This window comes from Dermochelys coriacea, chromosome 9 (assembly GCF_009764565.3).
Source record: "Dermochelys coriacea isolate rDerCor1 chromosome 9, rDerCor1.pri.v4, whole genome shotgun sequence".
Lineage (NCBI taxonomy): Eukaryota > Metazoa > Chordata > Testudines > Dermochelyidae > Dermochelys > Dermochelys coriacea.
Window position 1 is genome coordinate 80053602 of NC_050076.1, and position 26959 is coordinate 80080560.

At 48.1% G+C, this 26959-nt stretch overlaps 2 protein-coding genes across 10 annotated transcripts in view; one reads left to right on the top strand and one right to left on the bottom strand.

Annotated features, from left to right (window-relative positions):
- The window catches only part of LOC119861905 (relaxin receptor 1-like), a 54645-nt gene extending 29037 nt beyond the window's left edge, over positions 1 to 25608 (top strand). The window contains exons 8-18 of the mRNA XM_043492037.1: positions 628 to 699; positions 2875 to 2949; positions 3627 to 3698; positions 8667 to 8738; positions 10459 to 10530; positions 12394 to 12465; positions 12591 to 12662; positions 16826 to 17055; positions 17281 to 17691; positions 19155 to 19370; positions 20841 to 25608. Of these exons, the coding sequence (XP_043347972.1) occupies positions 628 to 699; positions 2875 to 2949; positions 3627 to 3698; positions 8667 to 8738; positions 10459 to 10530; positions 12394 to 12465; positions 12591 to 12662; positions 16826 to 17055; positions 17281 to 17691; positions 19155 to 19370; positions 20841 to 21046 (1570 nt within the window). The 3' untranslated portion in view covers positions 21047 to 25608. The remainder of the gene's footprint in view (positions 1 to 627; positions 700 to 2874; positions 2950 to 3626; positions 3699 to 8666; positions 8739 to 10458; positions 10531 to 12393; positions 12466 to 12590; positions 12663 to 16825; positions 17056 to 17280; positions 17692 to 19154; positions 19371 to 20840) is intronic.
- STARD8 (StAR related lipid transfer domain containing 8) overlaps positions 23804 to 26959 on the bottom strand; it is a 147611-nt gene continuing 144455 nt past the window's right edge. For all 9 annotated transcript variants that reach the window (XM_038417663.2, XM_038417666.2, XM_038417664.2 and 6 more), the window contains one exon: positions 23804 to 25926. In XM_038417663.2, the coding sequence (XP_038273591.1) occupies positions 25809 to 25926 (118 nt within the window). In that variant the 3' untranslated portion in view covers positions 23804 to 25808. The remainder of the gene's footprint in view (positions 25927 to 26959) is intronic.

Sequence of the window (26959 nt, forward strand, 5' to 3'; positions counted from 1 at the left end):
CTGCCTTACTGAGCTTAGCTCAGCCTGGAGAGAGAACTTCCCAGGCTCCCAGCCCTTCAGAGTCCCATCCTCATAATTTGCCACATGATCAACCAACCTCTCCCTTAAATAGCCTAGAAAAAACCTGAGGAGCTGCTCACTCAGGGTGGTCCAATCAGCCACAAAATCTTTGGGGGAGCCGGATGTGCCCTTAACTCTCAAATTCCCCAAGTGGACTTTTAATTTATCATTTATTTTTGTAGCAAAAGAAAAAAATCCAGTAGCCCCCTGACTGTGAAAGAAGCCATACTCTGAACTCGGAGCAAGCACGTCAGCCAGAACGCTCTGGGTAGAAATTCAAAGGGGTGGTCTATGTACTCATCTTCTCTGGCTTGGGCGGGGTTGATGATGGACAGGGAAGGGACCAGGCAGTGAAGGAGAGGAGGAAGCTGATGTTACTTGGATTTCTGCTGTCAGGGAGAAAGGGAAGAAACCACCTCCTACAGGGACAATTTAGAGCTAAATATAAGCCTGTGAGATGGTCTCTCCTTCCTAACCTAGTAGAACCCCAACTTTGTTCCTATGGAGTTGCCTCTCCATCTAAAGTCTGTTCTTCTGTGGCATCAACTTTCCCTCTTCTCCTTCCAGAATGCTGGATAACAACAGAATTGCCAAGATCCTCCCAGCGACTTTTGTGGGGTTGAAATCTCTGTACTTCCTGTAAGTCTGGAGCCAGTCCTCTGGGGTCTCTGGGGGTCCCACTTCCATAATGGCTTTGATGCTGCATATTTCATTCCCATCCCCTAGGCCAGTGTTTCTCAACCATTTCAGGCTGGTGATCCCTTACTTAAAGTGAACATTTTTCATGACCTCATTACATTTACTATAAAAATAAGAATGAAAAAATGTATAACGATAACGCTAAGGCTATACGATTGATGTGTATGTTTCAAGACATTGACAGAATATGTTACCCTGAAGGAAAAGGGGGTGTGGGGATCAGGAAAGCAAGATTTTCTTTGCTTGAGATAGTAATAAAAGTTTTAATGCTTTGGACTTCCCTTCCTCCCCCGAATTGTCATTTGTGAGTGACTCCCTCCCCACAATGCTTGTGACCAACCGGTTGAGAAACACTGATCTATACCAGGGATGGCCAACCTGTGGCTCTAGAGCCACATGTGGCTCTTCAGAAGTTAATATGCGGCTCCTTGTATAGGCACTGACTCTGGGGCTGGAGCTACAGGTGCCAACTTTCCAATGTGCCCAGGGGGAGGGGCTCACTGTTCAACCCCTGACACTGACACAGACCCTGCCCCCACTCCACCCCTTCCCCTGAGCCTGCCATGCCCTCGCTTCTCCCCCTCCCCTCCAGAGCCTTCTGCACACCACAAAACAGCTGATCTGGAGATGCAGGGAGGGATGGGGAAGCATTGATCGGCAGGGATGCTAGTGGGCGGGAGGCACTGGGAGCAGGGGGCAGGGAGCTGATGGAGGTGCTGCTGATGTTTAACTGTGGCTCTTTGGCAATGTACATGGGTAAATTCTGGCTCCTTCTCAGGCTCAGGTTGACAAACCCTGATCTATACTATTCCTTTCCCTTTCTGCACTGTATTTAAGGCCAAATCTTACAGCTATTATTCTGTCCTAATGCAGGCAAATCTCCAATGGGAGTTTTGCCTGAATAAAGATCTCAGTGTCTGGTACAAAGAAAAGGAGTACTTGTGGCACCTTAGAGACTAACAAATTTATTAGAGCATAAGCTTTCGTGAGCTACAGCTCACTTCTGAGCTGTAGCTCACGAAAGCTTATGCTCTAATAAATTTGTTAGTCTCTAAGATGCCACAAGTACTCCTTTTCTTTTTGCGAATACAGACTAACATGGCTGCTACTCTGAAAAGTGTCTGGTACTTAATTATAGGCAGAGCTGCTACTGCCACCTATACATAATGTTGCCCAGCACTTCACAGTCTATGGCCCTGTTTTCGATTCTTACAATTTTGCCAAACTTTAATTGTTTGTCTGACATTTTCCATGCCAGGCATGTGCCTCAGGCTGAATGGTTTTGGGATATTTCTGCAAAAATGGTTCAATCGGAACAAGATTAGGGGGGAATGCTTTGTTTTGTTCCTGTTAAAAAAAAATTCTACAGCCATTTTGTTGAGAAGCTCTAGCACCTCTATGCCCTGGAGCAGGGACTTGGCAGGGATGTGTCTTTCGTTGTTCTTGGGGAAAACTACCTACATTTGGCCATGTTGTAAACCTTTGAAAAAATCTAAGTTCCCACCAGCTTGGCAGAGCCTTGCTAGGGTTAGGGAGCTACGTTCTCTGAAACTGCTCTCTGCAGCAAGCATGCTCCAGCCAAGGCTATCCAGACTGAGCAGGCCTTTCCCTGCAATTGCTGTGGGTTGCCTGTGCAACCTGATTTTGGCCTTCTTGTATGCCTGCATTAAGATATGGTCTGCCATTACATGATCATATGCCATCATTTCCACAGGAACCCCGCACCCTACTTTGCCATGTTTGCAGTTCAGCTTCGGCTGAAGATAGTCTTATCTATTATTGGGTTATCTGTGTCAGTACCCTAAAGAAAATGAGTGAAACTAAGAGCAACCACTAATATCTGTGCAATGGATTGGCTCAATGACCTGTCATCTCTGGACACAGGGGATGTGACTCCCTACTACCACGGGAGCCATTGGAGCGCTGTCTATGACAGACAGACTGCTAGGACAGGCCTAGTGACATGTTGCACATACTGTATTCTGCATAGATGAGTAACTAGATTTCAGGCTTAGAGGCATTAGTGACTGTGCCAGGAATGCAGTGCCAATCCCCCTGGGTACTAGGCACATGTACTAGTCATTAATCTAGGTTTCCTTATTGCTTCCCAACCAGGTACATGCTGAACAACTCCTTGAGTAGCATGCCCAACACTTCCATATGTGCAGAGATGCCAAAGCTCAGCTGGCTGTGAGTACCTGCCCTGGTGTGGAGGTCTGGCAAAGGCTGTGGCATTGGGTTAGCCAGAGTAATGCACAGGCATCTCAGCCCACCCCCGCCAGTGGCATTCTTGTGAGCAGGTTGGGTGGTGGTATTGTCAGTGCAGGCTAAGGGAGAGGAGAAGCAGCTGTGTCTCTCTTGGTATTCTGCAGGGCAGCGGGGTAGACCAGATCAGAGCAGGGGTTAGCTTGAGGTGATTTGGCTGGACTTGAAAGGGGGGGGCAAGGAGGGCAGAGAGGAGAAGGCTGTAGCAGACAAGAGACAAGCAAAGGTATTTTAACAGAGGGGAGGGAGGGGAAAAGGTGGATATTAGATAGGAAGGAAGGAAAGGCCAGAGTGAGAGCCTGGATCAGAGAAAAGAAACAATGAGGCTAGGGAGGTCATGAGCCTGGGAGACGAGGGGATAGTGGAATTTTTGACAGTGACACGGAAAGCAGAACTGGAGACCATGATCTTTGGGGTCAGTTCTCACACCTCTGCCAGGCAGCTGGGGTGAGGAGCTCTGCTCTCATGGGTGGCATCGGGATAGGCTCCCTTCTGTCCAGGGGGAAGCGACAATTTGTCTGGCCGAGGACATCTAGGTCGGAGGGGATCAATAAGGTGAAGGATTGCTATCCAAGAAAACCCAACTACTGCTCTTTATCTAGGGAGCTGGAAGGAAACCAGATCCATGCTCTGAGAAGCTCAGTGTTCCAGGAATGCAGCACCTTCACTGTGCTGTGAGTACCAACCCTCCACCGGCCGAACATTAAGGTGGGTGGGGCGGGGGGGAAGTGAGATCTGGCGTGGCTATGGAGTCACACCTTCAACCCTCACCTGCATGGGGGAAATCGCCAGGGATCCCCTCTCTGAGCTGGGTCATGCATGTACAGTCGCTGGAAGGGACGCTATGAATTGGGTGTAACAACAGCGATCCTAGGCCAGGTTCTCAGCTAGTATAAATCAGTGCAGTTCCAATGACTTCAACAAAGCTAGGCTTCTTTGTCCCTACTGCAGAGCTGGTATCTTGAATCCATTTTATGGCACACAAGTTATGTTTATAAACAGCAACAATAGAGACAATTGTGTGGTATTTTAAATATCGGTTGTAAATCTGCATTTATACTTGATAATGGGGTCCAGAGATTTCACCTCTAGTTCACTGCTTTGACATCTGCTCAGGTTATTAATGAGCAAAAGCCATTGATGGCCATTTGGTGACCAACAAGACATGAGCTGGTGAGTGTCAGTCCAGTGCCTGGCTAACACCTGTCCACACCACAAACCATGGAGAGTGAGCTAGTACCCCTGGATGCAGGGCTAAGGCAGAGGGTGGTATGTGGAGACAGCTCACCTTTCTGCTGCCCACGCTGTAGCTGCTGTGTGGGTAAAACGATTTGCTCTCCACCCAAAACCTTTCACTAGCACTAAAATCCCTTTTACATTCATCTGTTAGCCTGCCTAGCAGGTTCTCAGCCTGTTAAACCTGCCAGTTCTTTTTTTTTGCCCTTCATCCTTAGAGCCTATTTTTGGTCAATTTAATACCTGGCCTGTAGGGTTCGTTTGCAGTGTCACGCTATAGCACTAGTGCTTTCCAGGAGCTCACACAGCCACAGAATTCTCCCAGAGACACTGCAGCCCTGTCCTAGAGTCTAGTTTTTCTAAACATGATGTTGATATATTTCCCAGAAGGCTCAGCCTCTGGAGCCCTGCAAGATAAGAATAATAAATTTGCATGCCACGTATATGTTATTCACATACACAAGCTACAAATTGTCCATGGGACAGTGGCATGAAAGGAAGGAATGGAATGTGCAGTCAAGCCTGTCCTCCTAAAGTGAGGGGTGATTATTATCCAGGGCACTGAGAATGCATCACTGGATCCTTTCCCAAAGCTGTCAGATTGGAGTAGGTGAGTAAATCCAAGGCTTATCCGAACAGTAGCTGATAGTGGCTTTGGCAGGATCCCATCCTGTATCCATAGAAAGATTTCCCCGTTCCCCAAGCATAGTTATGATGCTGTGTTAACAATGCTATAATCCCCAAGTAAGCTTGACGCACCCAGTTACTCACTCACCCGGAAGGGATTTGGAAGTCTTAAATAATTAATCATAGAGCCTCTGATAGTGTGGCTGATGTGATTAGGCCCTATGATGGTGTCCCCTGAATAGATATGTGGATACAGTTGGCAACGGGCTTTGTTGCAAGGATAGGTTCCTGGGTTAATTTTTTTGTTGTGTGGTGTGTGATTGCTGGTGAGTATTTCATAGGGCCTAATCACATCAGCCACACTATCAGAGGCTCGTTCACCTGTGCACCTACCAATGTGATATATGCCATCATGTGTCAGCAATGCCCCTCTGCCATGTACATTGGCCAAACTGGACAGTCTCTACGTAAAAGAATAAATGGACACAAATCAGACATCAAGAATTATAAAATTCAAAAACCAGTCAGAGAACACTTCAGTCTCTTTGGTCACTCGATTACAGACCTAAAAGTGGCAATTCTTCAACAAAAAAACTTCAAAAACAGACTCCAGCGAGAGACTGCTGAATTGGAATTAATTTGCAAACTGGATACAATTAACTTAGGCTTGAATAAAGACTGGGAGTGGATGTGTCATTACACAAAGTAAAACTATTTCCCCTCCTACTGCCCTTGTAAACTGCTGGAAATTGCCCACCTTGATTATCACAGAAAAGGTAACCTCCCCACCCCCCGGCTCTCCTGCTGGTAATAGCTCACCTTTCCTGATCACTCTTGTTACAGTGTGTATGGTAACACCCATTGTTTCATATTCTCTGTGTATATAAAATCTCCCCACTATATTTTCCACTGAATGCATCCGATGAAGTGAGCTGTAGCGCACGAAAGCTTATGCTCAAATAAATTTGTTAGTCTCTACGGTGCCACAAGTACTCCTTTTCTTTTTACGGATACAGACTAACACGGCTGCTACTCTGATTCCAATTGATGCATTTCATCCTCATTTTCTGAGTGATCCCAGATGTTTCCAAATGCCTCAGCCCAGGAGACTGGACTAGATGAGCTCTCGAGGTCCCGCCAGCCCTACATTTCTATGAGTCTATGAAACCTTGTAATTCTGAGCATAATGACAGGTTTCAGAGTAGCAGCTGTGTTAGTCTGTATTCACAAAAAGAAAAGGAGGGCTTGCGGCACCTTAGAGACTAACAAATTTATTTGAGCATATGCTTTCGTGATCTACAGCTTCACATCCGATGAAGTAAGCTCTAGCTCATGAAAGCTTATGCTCAAATAAATTTGTTAGTCTCTAAGGTGACACAAGTCCTCCTTTCTTTTTGTAATTCTGAGCTTTCCCAGACCCCCTGGGAACAAGCCTGCAGGTGATGGAGTATCGGCAGCACATTCCAGAACTCAGTACCCAGGAGTTCCTGCTCTCTCTGTGGATGGTGCCCAGACTGTGCCCATGTATGCTCCTGCCCCCTCTAGAGCTGGGGTTCAGTTCTCTGGCACTGAGGAAATGTCTACACAGCAACTAGACACCCATGGCTGGCCCATGCCAGCTGACTTGTGTTCACGTGGCTCGGGCTAAGGGACTGTTTAATTTCAGTGTAGCCATTCGGTTGGTGCATAGTCTCTAGGACCCTGTGAAGTGGAAGGGTCCAAGAAGAGCCTAAACCTATACACTGAAATTAAACAGTCCCTTAGCCCGGCCTTGCCAGCCCCTGAAACAGGCCAGCCAGGGGTGTTTGCTTGCAGTGTAGACGTATCCGAAGAGAGCCTGATGGCTTTGTAGCATGTGGGCAGTGTGGGAACCCCAAAGCAGGGAGCAGTACAGTCTCCACTGAAGTAGCAGCCTTCCAGCATTTCACTTTCCTTGCTGGGCCCCGGCCTGTCTTTGGCATGCAGCTGCGGAGCAGGGCACTTCATACTTCCCTGCCATCTATAACCTGTTTGTGGGGACTGCCAACATTTATTACTCCCAGGGAAAGTAAGAAGTGAGCAGCCATTAACAAAGGGACTGAGACAGAGACTCGTGCATGTGTCGCATGGAGGCTGGATTGCAGACTGAAGACGCGTTTGTATTTTGCAGTGATTTCCAGGGGACGTTGTCAGTGATCCACCCTCAGCTCCCCCCTTGGTACCTTCTCAAAGGAACGAATGCTTTGGAAGGACCTATTTTCAGCCACAGAAAGCTGGGTACAGCTCCTTGAACCAGCCTGTATGGGTCACAGAGGAGGCCACGACACATTTTATCCCAAGAAGCTGAGCCCTGTGTTCCTTAGCAAGAACTCTCCCTGCCCCATGCTGCCAAAGATGGGAGGAGAGTGAGTGGCTCCCTCCCTACAATGCAATGCTTCCTTCAAGCCAAGCAACCAAGCACTTTTGGCTTTGATCAGGAATGTGTTTCTAAGAACAGTTATGTCAGCGTCATGGAAAGATAAGCCGTGGCAAGACAGGAGGCATAAACACGCCCTGCCATTGACACCAGCACAAGTGACAGCTTTATGAGGAGATGAAACAGACAAGAAGAGGCTAATACGTGGGATAGTGTGAGACAGCGGGAAGAACCTCCCCAGCCCAGCGCTCCTTCCCTCACTCTATCTTCTCTCTGTGACTATCCCAGCCTAGCTGAGGTCTGGTGATAGTGAGGATCTGTTAACTAAGCATTTGGGGTGGATATTCCTAGATTAAATGTTTGGCAAGGACTTGAACCTCTCTCAATGCAGCATTCCCATTCACTCCCCCACAATTAGGGCAGCCACAGCCTGGCTAGAGAATATCTTCCATAGACAATAAACACACATACATACACAATGGTCATGATCAAACTACATCCAGGGCAGGACCTCCTGTACCACAACTCCCAACCTGGGGAGCTGAGCTCCATAGTTCAGCTAGTAAAAGGAGTAGCTGATATATAGGTTTGAGGGGTCTGGAAATATCCTCCATGTGGCAGGGGCAGCAGTTCCAGTTCCTCGCCAGAGCCATAAATGAATGTTCAGGGCTTCAGGAAGTTGTCTGAGCATGTTGTTCAGTTATATCCCTCCCTGGATTTTTCACTGAGGGCCTAGGGGTCAAATCCAGAAATTGCACTGAAACTCCCTCCAAACTGCCACCTCATTAAGTGACACAACCTGTGGCTGCACTGGAAAAACCATGGTTCATTCAGTACTGGATACAGATGTTCATACCAAAGGTGCCCAAATTGCAGACAACGAACTGTCCTGAGTTCTGAATTTGTCTTGGAGCCAGCTGAGCTTTGTGTAGTATTGGGTTGCACTGTCAGCTCTGTTTGGTTTACATTCTTTGCATATCTCTCTCTCTCTCTGGCTACCCAAATGGTCTCTGACAGAGTCTCCCCAGCTCAGGCTGGAGGCTCTGACAGATTCTTATGGACTCATCTGATTCTGTGTTTAGTTGTGAGCTGTCCCTGAACCCCACAGTTCAACCCTGGAGCTGCTCTTTCCCAAATATAAGTGTTTGGATGTGGAGTTTGGGGCCATGTGAGTGTATCAGTGGGACTGTCACAAGTTTAGCAGTAAACACGTGCTATGTAAGGAATAGAGCAGGCCTGGGTGCATGGCCTCAAACAAGCCTCTCAGAATTCCAGCGTTAAGATCTCCTTCATGCCATGCTCAGTTCTAAGGTCATCAGAGTTCCCGGAAGTAACTGGGAAGTGAAAGGCTGCTTTTCACTAGAGCTTCTCTCTCCTCCTCCAGGATTCTGCGCAGAAACAAGATCAAATGGATCCAGGAAGGGGCGTTTTCCAAACTGAACAGACTGGTGGAGCTGTAAGTCTCACTTTTGATTTGCCCAGCTGCAGTGCCCCTCCCCACCCCTCGTGATCAACGGCGTATCAGTGGTTGCTGTGATTGTGTCACTGTCTTGATTGTGATAATTTGCTCATGATCCTGTGGGGGGATCTGTTCTTCTTCCCTTGGTGAATAGTTTCCTGACACTTGATGTGCTTGGCTGCTCCACCTACAGGTAGCTTTTAATAACCTCTACATCTATTTGATGCTTATGAAAGTGGAACGCTGATGTTGCTGGATATAGTGCTGGTAGGTGGGTCCAAGCTTCCCCTTCTCCCAGCTCTGCAGCACCCTTTCCTGTTCCTGTCCTGCAGTCCCACACAGGCTGGGCAATATCAGCATGTTCATAAGTGATCTGGAAAATGAGGTGCAAAATTTGAAGATGATACAAAAGTACTCAAGATAGTTAAATCTAGGAAGAATTCCAAAGGGATCTTTCAAAACTGGGTGACTGGCTGATGAAATTCAGTGTTGATAAGTGAAAAGTAATGTGCATTGGGAAGCATAATCCCAACTGAACATACAAAATCATGGGGTCTAAATTAGCTGTTACCATTCAAGACAGAGATCTTGGAGTCCTAGTGGATAATTCTTTGAAAACATCTGCTCGATGTGCAGCAGCAGTCAAAAAAGCCAACAGAATGTTAGGACCCATTAGGAAATGGATAGGTAAGACAGAAAATATCATAATGCCTCTATATAAATCCATGGTACGCCCACACCTAAAATACTGCATGCAGTTCTGGTCACCCCATCTCAAAAAATATATTGGAAAGACTTTGGAAAAAATACAGTGAAGGGCAACAAAAATTATGAGGGGTACGGAACAGCTTCTGTATGAGGAGAGATTAAAAAGACTGGGACTTTTCAACTTAGAAAAGAGACAACTCGGGGGGGATATGATAGAGGGCTATAAAATCATGACTGGTGTAGAGAAAGTAACTAAGGAAGTGTTATTTACCCCTTCACATAACACAAGCACCAGGATCACCCAATGAAATTAATAGGCAACAGGTTTCTAACAAAATAAGGAAATATTTCTTCACACAACACACAGTCAGCCTGTGGAACTTGTTGCCAGGGAATATTGTGAAGGCCCAAAGTATAACTGGGTGAAAAAAAAAGAATTTGATAAATTCATGGAGGATAGGTCCATCGATGGCTATTAGCCAAAATTATCAGTGATGCAATCCCATGCTCTGGGTGTCATTAAGTCTCTGCCAAAAGAGGGGACTGTATGACAGAGGGTGGATCTCTTGTTAATTTTCCTCTTCTGTTCATTCCCTCTGAAGAATCTGGCACTGGGCCCTGTTGGAAGACAGGATACTGGGCTAGATGGACCATTGGTCTGACCCAGGATGGCCGTTCTTATGTTATGTTCTAATGCACCACAAGCCTAACCAGCAGCACTGCCTGCTATTCCAGTCCTGGGGTCCCCCCTTAGCTCTGCCAAGCACCTCTGCCCTAATCTGCCTGCCTCCTGCTATGCTTCACCTGCCCCCAATCCTGCCCACTTACACAGAACTCTGCAAGCACCTTAACATGCAAAGATCTGCAACGTTCTAGTTACTCCAGCTCTGAGCCATTCTTGGGACTATCATTTGCTACCCAGTTGTAACGGTTTTATGATGTGTGCATATAGCGCCCCACCCCGAACCCCAACAACCAGCTGTCTGAAATCTTGCTTCTGTTTACACAGTGACCTGTCTAACAATAGACTGGAGGAACTTCCACCATCTTTATTGAGTAACCTGCAAGACCTCCAGCAGCTGTGAGTACTGTATTGGAGCTCCCCAAGCCTTAAACTGAGCCGACCATCTGGCATTTGTTACTATAAAGGGTCTTCAAGGGGTACCACAGGGAGCAGCATAGGCAGCCAGCTGTCCATGAGGGGTGCACAGCGTGCAGCTCTAGGGGGACCACCCAGCTCAAGGAATTGTTAATGGGCTGTGACCAGGGTCCCAGTGGGGGCCAGCTATGGTCACTCAATTAGAGTGAACTACAAAGAATGGGTCAGCCAAACCCCAAAAAGCTGGTGGATAGTCCAATACTTAGATTTACCAAGCCAGCCTAAAACAGCTTCTTTATTACCTCACTGGTTACTCAGAAGTCCAAACAACACAGTTCCCTTAAAGTGATCCAGCCTTGGGCCTCCATCCAGGCACCCACGTCAAATATGATGAAAATTTCTGTAAATCTTATTTCATCATATAAAAGAAAAGGTTCTACCAATTTAAATGCTTGGATGTTCTTTTGATTCAGAATAAAGCATAGACAGGGACTGTTGATTACATTGTGGACCCTATTCATACATATGTAAATATACAAAACCACAAACATCATCTCCCCACATGTCTTTTGAGGGTTATTTATTTTGCAGGATGTTTAACCCTTTCTGGCCATACCTCACAGGTGCTAACCAACCTTTTGCTTCTGAGTCAGTGGGTCAAATCCAACCCAGATAAGTGACACCCGCAATAGTGGCCAGTTGTTTGTTGGCCTAATTGAAAGGAATCAGTGGTCTGGGCCCACAGCACTGCCTGGCCCTGTTCTGGCAGCTTCAGCAGAGGAACAATAATAACAGTACCCAGCTCTTATCTTGTGTTGTTCATCAGTCCATTAGACGGCTCTGCCTTCCAAGGCACAGTGCATTCCCTCATACTTGCAGGTGGGCTCCCTAGGTTGACCGTGACAGTGGCAGCCAGTACGTAACAGCGGGTATATTATTGTTTCAAGGGAGACAGGGGAGTCTGAGGCCAGGGGAAGGTTTGCCATGGGTTTGCTCCTCGTGTGGCCTTGGTTTCTGTGTTCACAGTTAATAGTTTGCAGCTAAGGCATAGAACCAGACTGAACACGTTCGGGTTCGAGCCTCCAGGGCAGTTACAGATTTAGTGAAGAACTGTGACTGACCCGATGGGAGATAGAATCAAAATAAAATAATCAGTTCAAACCAACAGCCATTACACTATAACCTCACACTGCAATGGTCCCCGCTGTCCAAGATGCACTGGTGCATCGGGGGGGGGTGCTAACTCCCTGCATGAGAAGAAGGGGTGTATAATCCTTTCTCTAATGGCACCTTGATGGTGGATGAGCGTGCTAACCTAAAAGCAGAGCACTATCCTTTTATAATCAATTATACGAACACCCCGTAATCAATTAGCATTAATTGATTTACCATTGATTTACCTCCCTTTTACCATATCTATATTTCTGCTACCATAATTACATATTTTTATTTTCTTATTGGTTATTTAACACTAAACATCATTTTAATTAACATCTGCATAAATACCACTCCGATAACTATCAATACAGATAACATGCTGCCAACACATTCACATTTTGTCTAAACCACTTGTTAAAACCAAAATATGTTTACAATATGACCTGGGGTTATATCCTAGCTTATCTCTAACTTGCCTCTGAATTGTCTCACTTCCCTCATATATTACTAGGCCTTATTATTATCAAGCCCAAATTTAGGCCCACAAACTGCTCTCTACTCACATTTCAGCATATTTCTATTTAACATAAGCAAGCATCATCTCTATGGGCTGCATTGGGGAGATCTCTGCTTTCAGGTGTTGTGGGGAGTTTCTAGAAAGAAAGACTCTCTTTTTTCCGTTTGCAGGAATATTTCCTACAACCCCCTGAGGCAGATCTTTGCCGACCAATTTGACAGCCTGCCCCACCTGCGCTCTCTGTGAGTGTGAACAGTAGCACAGACACTGAATAGCTCTGCCTCCTCTCAAGCCCCTTGAGCCTGTCGCCTCAGGCCAGGTGGAGAGCCAGCCTAGCTCATGTCTTCTATTGCATTGATTTTTACAGGAGTATTGAAGGTCTGGAGATCCCCAATGTCCAGATCCGCATGTTCCAGAAACTCACCAATCTGTCTCACATGTGAGTACTTGGGAGTGGGGAAAAGGATTGGGTGGGAGAGCTTCTGTTGCAATGGTAGAAGTTAGTGCCAGGAAAAATTAAACAAACCCTGCTCAATCCTCAGTCGATATGTCCTTCTGCCATGTCCAGAAAACAGATGGATCTCCCCAGATAGCTATTCCTATGCCACCCTGCACAGAGAGTGTGCCATGATCAAGACACTGCTTTCTGGGAATCCCTAGCTGGCAGAAAGGCCTCTTGAGGGTCATAACCAACAAGGCTTGGTTTAGAGCAGCCACAGTCTATGTGCCAAAAAAGAAAAGGAGTACTTGTGGCACTTTAGAGACTAACAAATTTATTTGAGCATAAGCTTTCGTGAGCTACAGCTCACAAGAGAGATGGGGAACAAGTTCCAGGTCTGGGGACACACAAATGCCACAATATTTAAAGGTGTTTTATTCAGCATTAATCCATCTGTGTGTGTTTGTGTAATGATGTGTAGCTGTGAAGGTTATAGAGTTAGATTATAGTTGACAGTGAAACTGAAAAAGGAAAGCAGAAAGCATACAGGGAGTGGAAGATGGGAGGGATCAGCAAGGAAAGCTATCTTATTGAGGTCAGAACATGTAGGGATAAAATGAGACAGGCTAAAAGTCGAGTAGGGTTGGATCTTGCAAAGGGAATTAAAACCAATAGTAAAAGGTTCTATAGCCATATAAATAAGAAGAAAACTAAGAAAGAAGAAGTGGGGCCGCTAAACACTGAGGATGGAGTGGAGGTTAAGGATAATCTAGGCATGGCCCAATATCTAAACAAATACTTTGCCTCAGTCTTTAATAAGGCTAAAGAGGATCTTAGGGATAATGGTAGCATGACAAATGGGAATGAGGATATGGAGGTAGATATTACCATATCTGAGGTAGAAGCAAAACTCGAACAGCTTAATGGGACTAAATCGGGGGGCCCAGATAATCTTCATCCAAGAATATTAAAGGAATTGCACCTGAAATTGCAAGCCCATTAGCAAGAATTTTTAAGGAATCTGTAAACTCAGGAGTTGTACCGAATGATTGGAGAATTGCTAATATAGTTCCTATTTTTAAGGAAGGAAAAAAAAGTGATCCGGGTAACTACAGGCCAGTTAGTTTGACATCTGTAGTATGCAAGGTCCTGGAAAAAATTCTGAAGGAGAAATTAGTTAAGGACATTGAAATCAATGGTAAATGGGACAAAATACAACATGGTTTTACAAAAGGTAGATCGTGCCAAACCAACCTGATCTCCTTCTTTGAGAAAGTAACAGATTTTTTAGATAAAGGAAACGCAGTGGATCTAATTTACCTAGATTTCAGTAAGGCGTTTGATACCGTGCCACATGGGGAATTATTAGTTAAATTGGAAAAGATGGGGATCAATCTGAACATCAAAAGGTGGATAAGGAATTGGTTAAAGGGGAGACTGCAACGGGTCCTACTGAAAGGCGAACTGTCAGGCTGGAGGGAGGTTACCAGTGGAGTTCCTCAGGGATCAGTTTTGGGACCAATCTTATTTAATCTTTTTATTACTGACCTTGGCACAAAAAGTGGGAGTGTGCTAATAAAGTTTGCAGATGATACAAAGCTGGGAGGTATTGCCAATTCAGAGAAGGATCGGGATATTATACAGGAGGATCTGGATGACCTTGTAAACTGGAGTAATGGTAATAGGATGAAATTTAATAGTGAGAAGTGTAAGGTTATGCATTTAGGGATTAATAACAAGAATTTTAGTTATAAGCTGGGGACGCATCAGTTAGGAGTAATGGAAGAGGAGAAGGACCTTGGAGTATTGGTTGATCATAGGATGACTATGAGCTGCCAATGTGATATGGCTGTGAAAAAAGCTAATGCAGTTTTGGGATGCATCAGGAGAGGCATTTCCAGTAGAGATAAGGAGGTTTTAGTACCATTATACAAGGCACTGGTGAGACCTCACCTAGAATACTGTGTGCAGTTCTGGTCTCCCATGTTTAAAAAGGATGAATTCAAACTGGAGCAGGTACAGAGAAGGGCTACTAGGATGATCCGAGGAATGGAAAACTTGTCTTATGAAAGGAGACTTAAGGAGCTTGGCTTGTTTAGCCTAACTAAAAGAAGGTTGAGGGGAGATATGATTGCTCTCTATAAATATATCAGAGAGATAAATACAGGAGAGGGAGAGGAATTATTTAAGCTCAGCACCAATGTGGACACAAGAACAAATGGGTATAAATTGGCCGCCAGGAAGTTTAGACTTGAAATTAGACAAAGGTTTCTAACCATCAGAGGAGTGAAGTTTTGGAATAGCCTTCCAAGGGAAGCAGTGGGGGCAAAAGATCTATCTGGCTTTAAGATTCTACTCGATAAGTTTATGGAGGAGATGGTATGATGGGATAATGGGATTTTGGTAATTAATTGATCTTTAAATATTCAGGGTAAATAGGCCTAATCCCCTGAGATGGGATATTAGATGGATGGGATCTGAGTTACCCAGGAAAGAATTTTCTGTAGTATTTGGCTGGTGAATCTTGTCCATATGCTCAGGGTTTAGTTGATCGCCATATTTGGGGTCAAGAAGGAATTTTCCTCCAGGGCAGATTGGAGAGGCCCTGGAGGTTTTTCGCCTTCCTCTGTAGCATGGGGCACGGGTCACTTGAGGGAGGCTTCTCTGCTCCTTGAAGTCTTTAAACCACTATTTGAGGACTCCAATAGCTCAGACATAGGTGAGATTTTTTGTAAGAGTGGGTGGGTGAGATTCTGTGGCCTGCGTTGTGCAGGAGGTCGGACTAGATGATCAGAATGGTCCCTTCTGACCTTAGTATCTATGAATCTATGAAAAAGGGACGTTTTCAGGCCAGATAGTATAAAGCTGTTGTTTAGTTCTCTGAAAACAACTGCTAAATAACCCAAATGAGTGGTTCTTTTGGCACACTGCTTGGGCGTAAGGAGTTAAGAACAAGACTGATGTATTGATACACAAACTGGACAGGCATCTTGGAAAATGGGGGCAAATTTCACTAACCAGCCAGCTATATGCTGCTTTGTCTTTTCTTGCAGAGAAAAAAGCAGTTAGTTTTCTCCAATTATACATGTTTAATCATGCACAATGTAAGATAACTGTACATTTCACTTTCTGTCATTGGTCTGTTTCGATTAAAAACCTGGGTAATGTTAATGAGCAATAGCAAAGGACATCATTTTCTCCCCCCTTTATGTGTAAAATTAGAACTGAAATGAGCCTTGCTTTGAAGTTTGCCATCCTTTTAAAATGCAGAGTTTTGCTAAGCTGATGTAGGATTACTTTTATGAGGTTTTAAAAGACGGGATTTATATGAAATAACCCTTGGATAAAATGTGAATCCCTGTTACTGGAATTTTAAAGGTTTTAATGATGGATTGATTTTGAAATGTTGTATGTTGATAGAGGTCCTGAGTTGGAGGGAATCTCTGTACACATTAGTTTAAAGTACTGAATAGTTATTGATTAAAATGCATCATTACATAGTACATGATTCAACAAAGCACTTAGGCACATGCTTAAAGTTCTGCAGATGCCTAAGCGCGTTGCTGAACTGCAGTCAAGATGCACGGTGATGGCGATTGCTTACACGTTGACCTTGCATTTTGGGATAAAAAGCAGTTGTGATCTTGTACGAACATGGGCATCCCAAACAAGGAAATTGGCCCATGGGTGGTGCAGAGCCATCACTCCCCCTTAAGGGATGGCCTGCAATTTTCAAGCCCATCCTTGATCCTGAGGGGGTTCAGTGCTCGTGAGCCTAAATGGCTGTATATGCTGGCTAGAGCCTTGCAAAGTCCTTGGTGCTCATCCATCACGAGCTCTGCTGACACGTTCCCAGCTTCTGCCCTCTTCCCCTCACCCATGCTGGCACATCTCACTCGGTGTTTAGACATTTATGATCCATTTAGATTGAATCTGCTCCAAGAAGATGAAAAGAGTGGCTCAGGAAATGGAAGGAGAAGGGCATGGGGACTGTTTGGGAGAGGTGAGGTGGGGAGAGGAAGGAGGAGCACAAGGGGATGAGATTGGGGAGGTGCATGAGGCTCTGTGCCAGGCGGGCAAGCCTCTTCCCAAGTTAGCCTCTCGGGATGGAGCACCTGTCCTGGGCATGGATCTAATGCAGGCAATATCCCTTTGTCTGACAGCTACTTTAAGAAGTTCCAGTATTGCAGCTACTCTCCGCACGTGCGCAGCTGCAAGCCCAACACTGACGGCATCTCCTCCTTCGAGAACCTCCTGGCCAACGTCATCCTCAGGGTCTTTGTCTGGGTCATTGCATGTGTCACCTGCTTTGGGAACCTCTTTGTCATCTTCATGAGGTCCTTCATTGTCATGGAGAACAGCCAGCACACCATGGCCATCAAATCACTCTGCTGTGAGTCAGGGGTGGGGATGGAGGGGCTGGCTAGGATGATGTCAGGCAAGAGTGTGTGTGTGTGCGTCCATGCATGTGTACGTCCGTGCGTGCGTGCAGCCGTCCGTCCAAGGGCAACATTTGGCCTTCTGTCAACAGCAGCTCTATAAGGACTTATTTCACCCATGGGCCTGTTGCCAAGGGTTACCTTCATGGGTTGCTGCTCCACCATTGTCTCCATTCCAGGTGCAGATTGTCTGATGGGAATCTATCTCTTCTTCATTGGAGCCTTTGATCTCAAGTTCTCCGGTGAGTACAACAAGCACGCCCAGGTGTGGATGGCGAGCATTCAATGCCAGCTGGTAGGCAGCCTGGCCATGCTATCCTCGGAGGTGTCTGTCCTGCTGCTGACGTACATGACCCTGGAGAAGTACCTCTGCATCGTCTTCCCGTTCAGCCATTATGGGGCAGGCAAGAAGCAGACCCTCTCCATGCTGGTCATCATCTGGTTGTTGGGCTTTTCTCTGACTCTCGTCCCCTTCTGGTGCAAGGAGTCCTTTGGGGACTACTATGGGAGGAATGGGATGTGTTTCCCACTCCAGTCCAACGAGACCGAGAGACCAGGAGCCAGGGGCTACTCCACCGGGATATTTCTGGGTAAGGAATCATCAGGACATGGGGCATGATTGCTCAGCTATAGCAGCACCTCCAAGGCTTGGGGCTGGTAGGCACCATGCAGCTATAGACAGGGGACTGGAATCCAGCTTTCCCTGATGTGTGCTCTGCCCCAGAGTCAAACAGGAAAGTCAGCATAATGGAAAGGTGCAGTGAGAGGCAGGATGGTCCAGTGGGCAGGGTGCTAGCTTGGGACACACAAGGTCAATTTTTTTGCTGCACCACAGCTGCCTGTGTGACCTTGGGCAAATTGCTTAGTGTCTCTGTGCCTTTGTTCCCCATCTCCAGTGGGGATACCACACCTCACAGGGCTGCTGTGAGGATAAATGCATTACAGCAGGAGATGCTTAGGCCCTGCAGTGATAGGAGCCGCATCAGGACAGCTGACGGTGATTGGTCACATGATTCCATCAACAGGCTGCTGCTTGTTGTTATCATCTGGTTCAGTTCAATCTGCAACCAGGGTGCCAGCGGGTGAAATAGGGTTGATCCCGCACAGCTAAGGAAAGCAGCAGCCCTAGGTGTGTGGGGAAGGGAGGGCAGATAGGATGCTGTTGCTGTTGCTAGAGATGAAGGGAGAGTGGGGGAGAGCAATCAGCAAACTAGCCCCTTAAGGAACATTGCTGCCAGGGGACCAGGGATGTTTGCCCCTTAGGGCTGGTAGCATATTGGCCCCGGTACACACCCGAGGGCTGACGAGAAACATTATGCAAAACTTTGGAGGTTTTTTTGGCCTGTCCTCTTGACCCATTCGTGGTCCCACAAAGCCCCCAAGCCTGGTGCAGCATTTCCCAGGGGGCTGAGGCACACCCTTGCTCTCCGTGGGAGGGGTGGTGTACGGAAAGGCGCAGCACACATCCATGCCTGTGGCAGCAGAGCTGAGGGTGTGCAGCCATGCAGTGCCAGCGTCAGGGAGATGCTGAGTATCGGTGTGTATATCCAGGAGCTTTAAGGCAGACCCAGGCTGCTGTTATAAATCACTGCTTGTTACTGCAGTAGAGGAAAAGTGGCTTAACAAACCTCGTGCCACTCCATAGGCCCGAGGCCACCTCCAGCCAAAGCATTCCTGGGAGAGCAGGGCCAGACTCATGCATGCAAGGACTAGAAGATTAGCATGGTGCAGACACATCTGAGGAGCAGGTGGGGCAATGAGAGTCCTAGCCAGGCAGGAGGACACCCACAGTGCTGCTGCCCTTGAGTGCTTCACCAAAGCTTGCCTGTTATGTTAGCGGAACAGAAGCTTACTGTTTAATCACATTACAGCTCAGGTTGGCTGTGTCCACATGGCTCTCAATGCTCCCTGGGGGAAGAAAGGGGTCATTGGCCCTAAGAGGCTGCTTTATTAGAAGGCATCTGCTAGCTGATGTTTCACCCGCCGTGTGTGGCACAGGCACACCTGGGCTGGCTCTCTGACACACTCATAGCTGGTTGTTGTCCCCTCCCAGGTCTGAACCTCATTGCCTTCGTCACCATCGTGTTCGCCTACACCAGCATGTTCTACTCCATCCACACCACAGCCACCAAGACGGCTGAGCGCAGTGTCTTCTCCAGGGAAGTGGCCATTGCCAAGAGATTCTTCTTCATCGTCTTCACTGATGCCCTCTGCTGGATCCCCATCTTCCTCCTGAAGCTTCTCTCCCTGCTGCAAGTGGAAATACCAGGTGACTAACCTGGCTAAGCTGGGGCCCACACCAGCATCAGCCTTTCTGTACAGGGAGGCCTTGATATGCAGAGCAGTGCCATGCGGTGGCTCCCTGCATGTGTCCCTCATGCGTTGAGTAGGCACCCCAGAGCTGCATTATAATGAAGCTGTATGACAAATGCCATGCTAATCCTGGCCTCTTACCGGTTTCATACTACCCATCTTGCCAATGCAATCCCTCCTGCTTACTGCGGGGAGCACCTCATTAGGCCCAAAATCTGTGCAGAGCTGGCCTGCAGTGCCTGACACCCATGCTCAAAATGCTCCAACCCTGAGGGGTAAAAGCTGAGAGACGAGCCAGACAAACTCACGTCACTTCTGTCCCTTGGCCCCCTGCTGAGCTCAGGCAGAACCTTCCATCTCCTGTTGGTTGACAGCCTCTTGCCACCAGCCTCATCTTCCCATACAGAGATGCCCTGGAGTCTAGGCAGCTTCCTCTCTGGTTCTGGCCTGCCAGCGCATTGGAGCTGGCTTCCAGTCTGCAGCTCAGAGGGGCTGGGAAAGCAGAGGTTCAGTCTCTAGGCCCAGGTCTGTGGTGGGTAGGGGCAGCCTCCTGTGATGGGGGGAGTTGAGTCTGCTTTCTCATGGCTGAATTTGATTGCAGATATGTTGGAGATGGGGCAAGCTAGGTAAAGGTGAGAGAGAGAGAGAGAATGCGGCGGGGGGGGGGAGTGGGAGCAGTTTATCTCACTGACCTCCTTTAGTGGCTTTTCCTGCTATGCACACTTCCACCTCAGTGTGCAAGGCTCACCTGGTTTGCACCCCTGCTGAATACCAGATAGGAGGAATTTACATCAGCACTTGCTTTGTGATCAAAGTACACCCAGTGTGTTACTTTCTCTGCCATGTGTCACCGCTGAATTCGGCCCAGAGATGGGAGTTGCACTCGCCCTAGATCCTTTGCTCTCCCGCATTATGCCTGAGTAATTCAGCCCCTTGCTGTAAATGTCCTTTAGCTGAAAGCCTCTTATTGCACAATGTGGTGACGTGTCTATAAATGATCCTCCTCAGTGTGTAATGTGTTCAGCACTAGAGGTGTCCAAGCAGGTTAATGCATTTTTCTTTGAGCTTTGGCGCCCTGGGTTTGAATCCCAGCTCAGCTCACAGGTGGTAATGAGTTTGGTGCCTCTCTCATCCTGGTCCCTGTTTGCTCACATCACAAAACCAATCACAGCCTGCAGACCCGCTAGAGAGGCTGTGCATTGTCAGCTACCACTCATGCTCAGGGAGAGTCAGCCTCTGCACTCACGTAGGTGTGAGATCTGGAGTAGCTCTGACTTAAATGAGGGTTCTTCTGGCTTTATGCCTGTGTGGCTGAGAACAGACTGTGGCCCTGAGGCTCCAGGCTAAAAGCCTCTAGTTGAATTATTTCCTAGGAAATGGTCAACTAACCCCCATGATTACTAACATACTCTCCTTATTGGAACAGACACCGTGACGTCTTGGGTAGTCATTTTCATCCTGCCCATCAACAGTGCCTTGAACCCCATTCTGTACACCATCACCACCACCCCCTTCCAGGAGAAGCTCAAGCTGTGTGTACAGAAGAAGCAGCTGCAGCAGTTGTCACTTCATGACCCAGAAGAGTCCAGAAACAGCTTTACCCTGGTATCCATACACACCAGCAGCTCCTGACAGTCCCCAGCAGCTTAGCCTGGGATTGGTGAAAGGCCTCACTGCTTCATGCATGTAACTATGAAGGACCATGTCTGTGTCCTCCCCAGAAGCCTCCCCTGGCTGGTTCATTACCCACCTCAATGATAGCCACCGTGGGGGCAGAAGATGCCAAAGGGGAGCTGCCACCACTTTCCAAGTGCTAGTCATCTCAGCCAGATCTTGACCAGGGAGGGAACGCCACTCCTAGCTGCAGCAGCAGTGACTGGTGTTGTATAGAGGGCTACAGATGAAATGGTCACAGGCAGCAGACGGGGCCTGAACTCTGCTCGTCTGCCCCGCGCTTGAAAGCACTGGAATGCTGCCTGCCCCATGCAGTCTCATTGCTGTGTGCCAGCACTTTGGGGCTGTGGGTTTAGCTGATGCTGATTCAGCACAAGGATTAACCAGCTGCTGTGGAAGTTGTAGGATGTTGTATTTCATCCTAACCCTCTGTCTCTGTTGCATGGTCCCTGTAGCTCCCAGCCCCTTCGCCCTGGAGAGAAGCCACAGGGGCAGCTGCTGCAGCAGCCTTTGGAACCGCCGCCCCCACTGCAGAGTCCCAGAGAGGTGTTTTCTGCATTGCTGGAAGCAAGTCTGGGTCCAGGGGAAGGAAGGTGGGATGTGAAGCCTTCAGTGCTTTGATTTGGGGCCAGAGGCAGCTAGAGCAGATGCCAGCCTGATCCTGGCGAAAGTTGTGGGCCACTGGTTCTGCCATGTGGAGTGATGAACTATTGAGGCCGCCCTCAGCCCTTTGGGAAGCCTTGGCTGTGGGACCCAGGCAGCAGCTGCTATTGTGGGTGAAATGCTGCAGAAGGAAAGGGAGGTGGTGCTGTCCCCGATACTTCCTACACCACCCTGACCGCTAGGCCGCTGTGTTCAGGGCAGGTGTCTCCATTCAGGGCCTGCTCCCCCAGCCACCACGTTCAGCAGGGATTCATGGCCATACCCTGTTCTCCAGTCACACCTGCGCTCGCGCCTTTAGAAAATGAATCCTCGCAACTAGGCACCAACTCCCCAGGGCTAATGCAGCCTGTGCCCCAAACCATTCCTAGGGAACTGCTGCCAGCAGTAAAATAGCAACCCGGGGGCCGGTTGTTGTTCCTTCCCTAGCCTCTGCTGCTCTCTCATTTACTCCTGGGAAGGAGGCAAGAATTGCCCTTCTCCAGAGGGTGGCTGGGCTCTGCCTTGGCAATAGCCATACGCTGCGTGGGCTGGCTAACCCCACCCCCAATGCCAGGTGAGATTAAGCTGGCAGGGCATACCACCCCGAGCTCCACTGGTGGCCTAGAGCTCCACCGGTGGCCTAGAGCCAGTGGAGTTTGTTTCAGCCGCACCCAGGGCCGGAGTTACTGATGTCCCCCGTTTGGTTTTGGAATGATCCCAATGCTGGAGCAGCAGGTTCTTGGGGCATGGCTCGCTCTGCGGTGGGGTGGGGAAAGGGAACAGAGCAAGGGATTGAAAGTTAACAGCCCTCAGCCCACTGGGGTTCTCTTTGGGCACAGCCTTAGGACTACAGCATGCTGCACATTGTGACTATTGCCTGGAGTCCCAAGGGAGCCACCTCCATGTGCGTTACCCCGTGCCTTGGGGTCTATGATGTGCACAGAACAGCGAGCAGGAGAGACGGGCTGTGCCTCTATTCTCAGGGAACCCAGAAACCATCTGCCCTAGTTTTGCCTGTTGGATGCCACAGCTCCTTTGGGAGGAGCTAGCATCTGGTTGAAGCCAAGGCACTTGCAGCTGCAGGGTAGGAGCCCTGGGCAGGCGACCAGGTAGATACCAAGTGCTGGTAAGAGGGAGGAGGAAAGAAAAGGGGGTCGGGGAGAGTGCATCAGAAATGCCGCTTAATGACACTGTGGTTCTTCTGGAGGGCTATGTTCATACACATCTTGTGCTAAGCGAGGGGGGCAGCTGTGAGCAACACTGCAGGGCTCCAGATTGGTACCCTCTGGGTTTTTAGCCTCTCTGTGAGCTCAATGAGATGCTGCATTAGCTGCCAAGAACAGTGGGGCTTTGAGAGAATGAGATTAACACATGGAGGCCTTAAACTGACAGGCCGACCCACCCCTTGAGGCATGGATATGACCATTTAATGCACTGCTTGCCAGTCTGTCCTCTGCTCCTAACTCCTTTCAGCCCTCCTGTGAGGCCAGCAGTTCAGATAACACCAGCCTCGTTCCTGGGAGCGTACTGGCAGCCTGGGCCCATAAGGAATTTCCATTGCTTAGCAAACACACTGCCTACTCCATCAGTCCACCCTGGGGTTCTTGCTATCAGTTGGTGCTGATCAGAGCCTGATGCTGAGCCAGGCAGGGAATCTGGAGGAAGGACAACCCAGCCTGTGCCAGCAGCTCAGAGGAATAGAAAGGAAGCCTGGCCATTTATACTCTGGGGCCAGAGGGAAAGTCAATGGGGGAGATCAGATTGTTTGGAAGCAACGGGAAGGGTCCTCTGATGGGTGTGAAGCTAACTTGTGTGAGACCCATAGCAACTGACCCGCAAATGCAGCAATAATAATAATAGCTCTTGTCCATTTCTTTTTTCCTTCTACATGCTTTACAAAACGCCAATGAATTACACACTGTGCCTCATTCTGTCATGACACGCGGCTGTGGTCAGGAGGCTTCACACCCCCGCTCTACTGCCCTGGAACCTGTGTCAGACCGGTGCTGGGTGAGAAGGAAGCACAGACCTCAGCAGTCAGGGTCCATCAAGGTTTCATCATCAGCCAGTGGATGCCATTAGTACTTTATTATTACACGGCAGGGAAATCGCAGCCCCCTTTGGAGTCAGACAATCTGCAGCGGCTGCATCTGATACAAAAAAGAAGTCCCTTAAATAGAAAACACACATCGTCCTGGTGTTCATCACCTAGCACCAAGCTCTTACCGCCTGAGTTATATATTAATATTCCAACTGTACAGTATTTATAGATAGAAAATGAAACATAAAAAAATGAGGCAAGAATCAGTCCCAAACATTAGTTATACAAAACCAAACACAAACAGAATACAGCTGGTGTGCACTAGAAAGAGGGAAAGTTTGTTACTGGGGAAACTGACAATTTCTACTGCCAGTGGGTTTTGTTGCCTTCCAATTGGAACAATGTCGAGTTGTTTGGGTCTCTGGTTAAAAAAGAAACCCTGTCAAGTGCATGTCATGGTCAGATTATTTGCGAGTTTGGAGGGAAAGTGGGGGAGTGACACAATCACAGAAGTTGGATCCTTGGATCAAGAGTTATGGTGTTGCCTTCCCCTCCCCTCTGCAGTGCAGCGAGCACTGCTTCTCTGGGGGGAGGGAACTAAGGGGAGATCAAGTGTCCATAACAATGTGAGCAAACTAGATTGTACTAACCCAATCCCTGCCCATCTGGTTGACTAAAATGGCACTAATGGCCAACGCTATTAAACCTCCCCTGCATCCAGGCTATAGTTTGCCAGCAGGATGATACATTTTTAGGGTATCTTCGTGTAATGGAGGGGGTGTTCTTCACCTCCCCCACACCACAAGACAAATGGAACTCTGACCCTGGGAGTACCTTGATGCTTACTAAACCCAGCCAAAGGGGGATCAGGGAGCTGCACTGTGCCATTTTGGTCTCACCCCCAGCTTTTTAATGGCAACCCTCCGTGTACAGCTGACACACAGATACAAGGACAAGGGTGCAAGCTTTGGAATTTGGACTCATCAAACTCAGATCTGATCCAATTCATTAAAATGAACGGCTAAGCTCCCACTGGATTCAATGGGGATTAGGACTGGGCCCCTGATTAGCAAAACATTTGCATCCTCATTCATCGGTCCACATGGCCCTGTGCTAAAAACAGGGGTGCTAGAGATTCCCTGTGTCTGATCAAGTAGAAAGCACTGACCTGGAGTTCCTTCCCCAGTGAAATTCAGCACCCAGAGTAAAATAGCTTCCTTTTTGCCATTCAACACATGGCAGTCATTAATTATAAACCAATATAACAACAGCATCCATCTGACATTAACCAGCTCCTCAGACTATGATTGCCTGTGCGCCACACTGCTAGGTACAGCTCACATGCACTGTAACATCCCCAGCAGACGCTCCTCCAGACACCACACATGGCCATACAGACACTGCACCAGCTCCACTGTCTCTCACTTCTCCTACACGTCAGCATCATCCTTGGTCACTTCAAGCACCATGACTCTTATGGCTGAGTCCAGTCCCTGGGCTGAGAGGGTGAGCCCATGGTCAGTTTGGCAAAGGGGGTTAATGGGTCTGACTCTGGTCCAGTTGCTTCACGGCTCAGCCTGCTGTATGGACTCCCCAGCCCCACTCTCCCCATGGCGGGCGGGCGATTGCTGGAGAGAGCTGTCCCACAAGCAGCACACTGGTTCATTTCTGCAAAGCTGCTCTTTAGAGCTTTAGGGAGGAGACTCGCTGCCTTCCAACCAGCAATGGGCATTCTGGAAGCAGGAAATGATGGCTTCCGTTTGACCCCTGGTGCCCAGGAGGGCATGTTGCTGGGCACAACTCTGAAGATCTGGTGTGTAAGAGGAAAGGGATCACACAAAGATGGAAAAAACAACTGGCTCGTTCAGGGTTGGTGGTTGGTTCAAAGGAAGGCTCATGCTCAGGTGCCTGGAAAGGCACTGCCCCCACCCAACCAGATGCCAACAGCCTGCTGATGGCCTTGTTCCCTCTCTATGCTCCACCCCACATTGTCTGGGAGGTTCATGATCAAACAGGAGCGAGCATCTTCCAGTCTCCTCAAATCTTTGTCTCAGGGCCACATGGGTTAAGCACTGGGAAAGACTCTCGTATCCTTGCCAGCTCCATGGCACAAAGTTGTCCAAAGACCTTGCTGTACCACTCGGGAGACCGGCCCCTGGAGAGACAACAGCACAGAGAAGAAGCCATTGTCAAATGCTGGAGAATAACATGGTTTTTCACGAAAAGCAGGGCCCATTTCAGGATAAAAGGGACTAGCAACATACGTGCTCTGGGGCAGTGTGAGCAAGCACCAGCTGACATTATAGGGAATATTCCCTTCCCCATTCTCCCACACTGCATATGCCATGCAAGGCATTGGCATGATTATAAAACAAGACTGAACGCTGCATTGGCTCCCTTTCCTAGCTAAGGCTGCTCCACCCTAGTCTAGTTTGCTGCAGAAAATTAAGGGATAATGCAGTTCTTACGACCTAGGCAGGGTCTTGTTTTTCCCAGATATACGGTACAATTAGCACTCCCAACAGAGACACGTGAGCCCCTAAATCACTGCAGCCTGCCAGTGTGTCTCATCCCAACCTTGAGGGACTCCTACCAGTGATGCTATGGGATGCCAGCAGCCCCCAAGGAATTGGACTGGGATCACCAGCGTGTTACACATAGGCATCTGCACAGCCATCTGATGGGAATGACTGTGGGTCAATAATGATCTTGGACAGATTGGAAGCTGTGACCCAGCAGTAACTTGTCTGGCCAGCTCCCTGGGGACCTGCTGGGGTAAACCAAATTGCTAGAGGATACTCCTGTAACCTTTGAGGTCCTACATAACTCTGACCCCTCCTACTTTCCATCCTTCTGATCACTTTGGCAGTGCAGGCATGGCCTCGAGGCCCCATTCCTCCCACCACCATCTCTGTGCAGTTTATTAAACTCCCCTTCTGAGCTGGGTCACAAGGCCTCTCTCTCACCAGTCACATTCCTCTAGAAGAGGCTGAGAAGCCACACAATCTTCCTATTTTCTACATAGACTATGGTTGTATCCGAGTGAGTGTCTCAGCCATGACATGGATTTTATCCATGTGAGCTAGGGAAGCAACACCCCCAATTTACAGATGAGGGACAGGATAATTAAGGTCACACATGAAGGCCATGTATGACCTGGGAATGGATGTAGATCTCCTGGGTCCTAG